The following is a 7,923-nucleotide window of genomic DNA, read 5'->3' as shown; positions in this document are numbered from 1 at the left end:
CATAGAAAATGGAAAACAAAGATTATGAGAAACATTCAGTATAGTATTGCACTTTTATGCTACTTTGCAGTCGGATAATAACTACATGTTTACAAGCTTGGATATTCATTGATGCACTATTTTTAAGCGCAGAAATGCAGATAGAGGAAAAAACATAATTCTGATACCAGGCTTATTTTACGGTATCGGTACTCATGACATTGGCCGATAGGATAATGTTTATTATAAAAAATTAGAAGACTAGAAAATAGCCATTCATTTTATGCAAATTTAATGAAATGCTATATTGGGATATAAATGTGTTTTTCAAAACAGATCTGTCATTTTGAGGGATATTTTATGTATTAAAATTACTAGTGGTATCGGTGCTTGGTATCGGTATCAGCGATTACTAAGTATCGTTCTGAAAAAAAGTGCTATCAAACATCCCTACCAGTGATACGAGTCATACGACAAAATCTTGCATCACATTGTTTTGTTTGTGACTGATGCACGCTCGTTATGTCAAAGAACTCTTGAGATTAGCGCTGTCAACGTGCACTGCAGTCGGATTATTCAATTCTGGGCTCAATATCATATTTGCCGAGTTCCATAGCCTCCACATGAATCGGCTCATCGGAGATGAGGCCAAAAATCACATGCGCCGTAACGACAGTGTTCTTGTGTGCTATGTGAAAACAAAAGCTTGGGGGAGGGGTATGTGTATGAGGAGGGCAGGGCTTTGGCATGTGCACCCCCACCCCCCCCCCCCCCGCCTCCGCACTGGCCGCCGTGGCCCATTGGCTCCCCTCGATCTGTGTCAGAGGGCCGTGTGACTGAAGGACGCTGGATTACATACACTAGGGGCCAACGGGTCAGCGGATAAGAAGTCTTCTCTGTTACCGCAAATCCACAGATTAAACGTAGCGTCAAGAGCTAGTGCCGCCCTGGGGGCAAATGGCTCTGAAAATACAACTCTCTGAGAGCTTTAGCTTAACCCTTCTGTCACCACGGCGCAAGCAGGCGACCTTTGCACAGAGCCACTGTTAATTCTCTACACATGAGCCAGACTTTCAAATACACACGGGTCATGTTGAGGTTAAGGGGGTATATTGCTTGACATGATATCTTAATTGGAACGTTCTCACGCGGATGAGTTAATGTAGTAGAAATCAAATCCTGAAGGCTGCTTTTTGCTACGCCTAGCATATATTCGCATTGCGCAATGCAAATTGCAACCTCTTAAAGTAAGAAAATGAGATTTGGTGTTTATAAACGCTTTGTGGACTACAGGCAGCGGCATGGGGGCAGGGCAGATGGTGAGAGCAAGCAAGGTACTGTAGGTTGCATGGGAGTGTGGCAGGATGGCTGTTGGTGACAGGCTCTTGTAGCGTCTCGTCTGCTCCAGTGATCCTCGGGAATCTGGGTCATTTCCAGACGGTTCACATGGAACTATTCCCCACTCCTTCCCTCCTGCTGCCCAGGGCGAGCTATGACCCAGCTACATTCGAATAATGATGATGAGGACACAAAGTAAATGTCTCTTATTGTCATTTGGGGGATAAGTGAGAGGTGGTCACCACCCCCTTCTTTTAGTCTCATGATATCAGCACCATGTTTGTGTCATGAGCATGTCACGGGAAAACCTTTTCTGTCACGGTACTTCTCTCAAGCTTAATACTGTGAATTCAATTAGGAAAAGATTCATTCTTGTATTTGGCAGGAATTTTTTTTATTTTTTTCATCTTGACATGGATATTATGTTCTTTAGGTTTTGCCTTTGTCTTTATTTGAGTATTTTACTCAATACGTAAGCTTGTGTTTATTATTGCCTTGGCCAATGTTTGCTTTACTGACTCTCGTGAAAAATTTCAAGATTTTTTTTAGTTAATGTGACAGAAGATTTATGTCTCATATTTTTTTAAGAATGGGTGCGGTATCGAAACACTAATCAGCTGGTGTCTATCTCGTAGTCTTTTTGCTAAAATCAGATTTTAATTCAGGCTTGATCTCCTTTTAAAGTATTATTGTTCAGTAATTTCTTTCTGTGTGTGTTCGAAAATATTTGGAATTATATTGTAGGCTAAATAGTCACATGTGGTGTTTTATCCTTTTGATTAGAACGGGATCATTTCCAGTTTAATATCCGCAGTGTTAGTCAAAGAAATGAGCACTTCAACACAATTGTCTCGGAAATTTAACATGGAAGGCGGCTGCAGTAAATCACATTTGGTGTGCAGACAAGCGTCTGCTGAGATGAGGATGCATGAAACAAATAGACAAAGGGGGGAAAGATGTTTGAATGAGATACACTGTGTTGTTGTCTAGTGGTAATGTGTGGAGATATTGGTGTCAGGAGGCCTCACTGTGACATAGGCCTAGAGACTCAGACTTCTTTCAACCTTGTGCAGTGCAAAATAATAATGGCGTTATTACAGGGTCATTTGTCATTTACATACTTTTAAATATACAAAATCAAATTTCTGCTATTTTTTAATATACAAATATATATATATAATATATGGATATGGATATATATGGATATGTGTGTATGTATAAAATATCTCAATGAATCAAAAATGAATGAATGAATTAAAAAAAAAAAAAAAAAGAGTGTCCATAAACCAGACACGTAGCCACAGACTACAATTGTTATTTGCAGCCCTCCGTTTAAAGGATCAAAAGCAACCTGGTGTTTTATTGATGGTGCGCTTCCTCGAATAAGTCCTTGTAAATTCAGTTTGGGACAGGCAGTCTGCGGGGATGAAATATTTACAGGCATGATAAATATTTCAGAAGAGCAGCATGTCAATATACCTTCCTTGCAGCATCCCGTGGAGGTTTTATCCTTTGTTTACCAGCTGTGATAATGTGTTGACCTTGATCAACAAAACCTCCCGGTTGGCAGTCTGACGTAAATAACGCGGCCTAATAGGCTTTATTTGTTCGTCGACGGGAGCACGCTTCTTACAGTTTATGCAAATTGCGAGCTTCTTGCACTGCACGCTTTTTACTTTTTAACCCAAGACGACGCGTCTGCAGTAAACCAGCAAGAAAATGAACAGCTTCCTGTGCAGAAGGCATTTCATAACCCCTCATCAAGCGTCTATAATTCATGCACAAAGAGGCCGAAGGGGATACAGCGCAGCGTGGATGCGCGTACACGTACGAGGACGAGCCTGTCTTTGTATGCATGTGTGTGCGTGTGTGCGTGCGCGCACCACTGTGAAAATAATATCAGGCCTTTCCGTTAGAATGAACTTTACTACTGTATTCAGCCATGAAATAATCTGACCCGACACTTCAAACCATCTGCGCTATCTATCTGCCCTCTTATTTACTAAATCAGCCTGAGCACAAAACGGAGTGTGGCTGATACTAAAGCCTGCCAGGGACATCATCATCGTACATATACACACACACGCTTGCGCGCGCCTCTATCTCAGTCTTCATTTACTGCACTTAAAAAGTAGCATCACGTTTACCGAAAGATGCATTCTATATGTTGCATATCAATGCAAAAAAAAAAAAAAGCGCACATTTTCAACTGTAACCTTTGTTTCTTTCAAATGATAGATGCACGTCGTAAATAGGGCAGTAAATTAGATTTTTGTTTTCAGTTGCGTAAAGGCGCACTGTTGTGGATGGAAGTGTCGTTTTTGATGTCAAAACAACCCCACCGTACAAAGCGCTTGTTTGGAAACCGCGCGACGAAACGACTACGGACGCGCAGCAAAAAGGTCAAAATGTTTATATATTATGTTTTGAAAAGGGAGGCGCTGAGATGTGCATCGCGCCCGATTGGGCCAACTTGACAGTGATTGACGTGCAGCCATGGCAACCGGCCAGCCAATCTGCCAAGTCCAATAGGAAATCATCAGAGGGGCTTGACTGTCTTTTTCTCCCCCTTTAAAAAAAAAATACACCTCTGCTCCGGCTCGAATCCTCTCCTACTTTGAATCCCAGCCCACCTTGATAAATACATCGCTGCGCCGTCATTCCTTCTCCGGTCCTTCCGATCCCTTCGCCCGCTAAGTTTAGCCAAAGCAATGGTGCGTTAGGTTGCCCCCACCTTTTCGGCGACATCGATCCGCATCTCCCTCGGCTCGCTTCAACTTTGGGGATTGCCTTGTGTGTGCGTGCGTGCGTGCGGGCGCGCGTCTCGCGGATTGCCTTGGCGCGCGTCAAGAAGCCGACGGAGACGACGTGGAGGAGAGAGAGGAGCACGGAGGGGCAGACTCGGGAGAAGCCTCCATGTTTCAGCTGCCTATCTTGAATTTCAGCCCCCAGCAGGTCGCCGGGGTGTGCGAGACTCTGGAGGAGAGCGGCGACGTGGGCCGCCTCGGCCGCTTCCTGTGGTCGTTGCCCGTCGCCCCGGCGGCCTGCGAGGTGCTCAACAAGAACGAGTCGGTGCTGCGAGCCCGGGCCGTGGTCGCCTTCCACACGGGCAATTTTCGCGAACTCTACCATATCCTGGAGAACAACAAGTTCACCAAAGAGTCGCACAGCAAGCTGCAGGCGCTGTGGCTGGAAGCGCACTACCAGGAGGCCGAGAAGCTGCGCGGACGCCCGCTGGGGCCGGTGGACAAATACAGGGTGCGGAAGAAGTTCCCGCTGCCTAGAACCATTTGGGATGGCGAGCAGAAAACCCACTGCTTCAAGGAGAGGACCCGGCATTTGTTACGAGAATGGTACTTGCAGGACCCCTATCCGAATCCCAGTAAAAAACGGGAGCTTGCACAGGCTACCGGACTTACACCCACACAAGTAGGAAACTGGTTCAAAAACCGAAGACAAAGAGACAGAGCTGCGGCTGCCAAAAACAGGTGAGAACACGCATTTTACTTGTTTTGTCTTTCCGTTAAAAATGATATACTTTCCACGATTTTACCACCAGCATTATTTAATTAGGACAGAAATTCGTATTTATTTCATAGACGGGAAGTCTACAAGATTCCAAAATAGGGTTGTTGCTCATTTTAAATGACGCGAAAAATAATGTACGATTCCAATATCACCACGGAGAAAATGATTTTATTCTTGATTCTGGTAAAAAAAAAAATCCGAGCGGTTAATGTGACCAATGCATTTGTTACAGTAATGATAAATAGCTTTATATCTTATCTTTTTAGAATACAACATTAGTCTGGTACATTTTATTTTTAATTTGTGCTACTGCAAATTAATGCATGATAGATGGATGACTTAAACATTGTAATGATTTGTTTTGTATAAGATGTCATGTTGTTGTCTTACTTAAATGTGTTGTCACACTTAAATCAAAAATGCTATTATATATATATATATATTTTTTAGAAGAGGAGAAATATGGATCACTGCAATCATGATTGGCTTGCTACAGGGTTGTCGTTCTTTGTGACGCCGTGTCCTCTTGTCCAGGCTTCAACAGCAGGTCTTGTCCGGGGGCTCCGTTCGCTCCCTGGCCGACGAGGACGGCACCGTGGACCGTCTGGGCAACGCTTCCAGTCCGGAGGCAACCCTGTCCAGCAAAGCGGCGGCCTCGGCCATCTCCATCACCTCCAGCGACAGTGAATGTGACATCTGAGAGCTCTGCGGCTCAACTCTTGATGAATGGAAGCAGCGAAAAGGGGCGATGAACGAGTGAAAGACAATCGAATACAACGACTCATAGTGCCTGCGTTGCGTTACACACACATACATGCAAACACGCACATACACATGTAGACATGGATATCAGACGCCTGCCAAAACCATGCAAGGATCTGCGAGGCCTCTATACTTTTATTTGCATTTGACCCTTGGAAGACTGATAACTCCCCCATTGAGAAGGATAAAAAAAAGAAAGTATAGAGAGCGCCTATAACCTACCGTATTTCATGTTGAGAAAGAACTGTGCTATTTTTACGTTTCTTTCAAAGGTTTTATAAATAATGTTTATTTGCCTATTTAAACGCATCTGCTCTGTCTTTTTGGATTTCATCTTCATTCGCTTGGTGTTTTTTAATACTTTACCTTGTGCACAGGTGGACCTGTTGAGCATGCGCGCTTTAGTGACAATGTATTTTAAGTCAAAGGGAACAAGTAACTTAATAAAATAATTGTGGATCGAGAGAGATCATTTTTTTTGTGATTGGTGTTTGAAAAGACGAAATATAAAAAGGGAGATTGCATAAATTCATGTCTTGATGGCTGGCTCTATCTGTCCACCCTGACACGTTTCACAGCGAGCCTTAATTGACCATCATGCTGGGCGTCATGTAATGCAGGGTGACAGCGAGAGGTCAGCGAGAGGCCGGCTCACTAACCCGGATGATGCGCGGGGAGAGAGCATCATGCACATAAAAACACGGCAGATTGTCGACGTGCACAAGCCTTGCATTGCGCGCATGGACGAGCACTCGCCGTCGTCTTCTTGGATAGTCATTGCATGCTTTGTTGCAAAATGACCCTAGAAGAAGAAAAAAACAACTTCTATTGACGTAAAATGTCTGCGAATATTTACAGAATTCTTATTTGGGAAATGTGTAATGTCACAATTGTTCTGTGGTTAATGATTATTTCAATTTTGGGTTTCATGTCAAAATGGCTGATGTAAATAAAATGTGGATAATTTATTTCTGAAATTTACAACTTTGCCCCAATAATAATAATAATAGTTGTGGTGTAATAATAATAATAATAATAATTAATAATAATATAAAAGAATATTCCGCCTGTGATTTTATAAATATTGGTCCATTAACAAGCGGAATGTTTTTTCATGCTTTTTTTTTTTACCGCAAAAGAAAACAAATGCCCCTCCCCCACCTCTAATAAGGAACTGCTGCGTTTCCATCTATTTCACCATCATTTGTCTTAATCGTCAACAGTGTCCTTTTGAAAAAAAAATCATACTATTAATATAGAAAAAAAGAGACGATGCACGAGCGCATTTATTTCCCAATAATATTGACCGTGTTTTTTATTTAAATTATGCATAGCATCCATGTGGCACAACTGTACTCTGAGAATATTGAGAATATTGCTCAATCTACGGAAACTGATTTTTTTATGACTATAAGAGGCCAAGTAGAAAGGACTATAGTTCCAGGTCGACGACGTTTTTTTAAATATATTATTTTGGTTATTATTTTAAAATGTCGATAACGTCGCTTATACGTTTGTTGTAATATTAATGTAGTAATAGAAGAAATTTGGAATTAGGAGGTTCAGTGTAATTGCCAGTCTGTATGTATTAATATGTAGGCCATGTTTTTTTTTTAATATATCTGCATACTGCATACATACATTTTGCACGCACGCACACACGCACACACCAAGTTCATCTTTTGCTGTACACTAGGCACGTTTTTTTTTTCTCGATAAACTAACCTGCATCTGCAGGATTCAAATGATCACCTAATTTTAGATAATATTCTTGATAAAAGACAACCCCACCCCCACCCCACCTATGCAGCATCGTCCTTGTTCCATGAATATTGCGAGAATATGCAACCCCTACCCCACCCCCGCTGTTATTACTACAGAATCGAAGAAATGACGCCCCCTCCCCAAGTATGGCAGAAGGGCGAGTTCAAGTTGAGCTTTTCCAAGTGTATAGGGCGGACACCTGGTTGGCTCCAGTTTGTAATGAATCGGTCCACAGTAACTTGTGAGATGCACAAAAGGCTTTCAAACACAAAGCCAATATGAAAGGGGGGCGGGGGTCGCGAGGCTTTTTGCTCTTTATTTTTGGTGGCTTCTCTTTGGAACAAAATGTCTGAATATTTCCGTTTCCATTGAAAGTAAGAGGAAGGAGGGAGGGGGAACACATTGTGGGTGGGTGGAGGGGGGGTTTCTCTCGGTCAATAAGGTTGTCAAACTGGTCAGCGGTAATCAGTGCTAATGATGGCTCTGAGGTCCCCCTCTTGGACAAAGGGGCCCGGCCGCTTTTTTGTGAAGAGTCCCAATCCAAAGAAAAGA

General features: G+C 42.8%; 1 protein-coding gene across 1 annotated transcript; it reads left to right on the top strand.

Annotated features, from left to right (window-relative positions):
- The first annotated feature begins 4,233 nt into the window (after positions 1–4,233).
- Positions 4,234–5,843, top strand: six6a (SIX homeobox 6a). The gene is made up of 2 exons (XM_061301612.1): positions 4,234–4,805; positions 5,380–5,843. The coding sequence occupies exons 1-2, from the start codon at positions 4,234–4,236 to the stop codon at positions 5,543–5,545; spliced, it is 738 nt and encodes a 245-aa protein (XP_061157596.1). The 3' UTR covers positions 5,546–5,843.
- Positions 5,844–7,923: the final 2,080 nt, after the last annotated feature.

The sequence above is a fragment of the Syngnathus typhle genome, linkage group LG16 (assembly GCF_033458585.1).
Source record: "Syngnathus typhle isolate RoL2023-S1 ecotype Sweden linkage group LG16, RoL_Styp_1.0, whole genome shotgun sequence".
Taxonomy (NCBI): domain Eukaryota; kingdom Metazoa; phylum Chordata; class Actinopteri; order Syngnathiformes; family Syngnathidae; genus Syngnathus; species Syngnathus typhle.
Note: the sequence above shows the minus strand (reverse complement) of the source record. Positions and strands in the feature narration are given on the sequence as shown.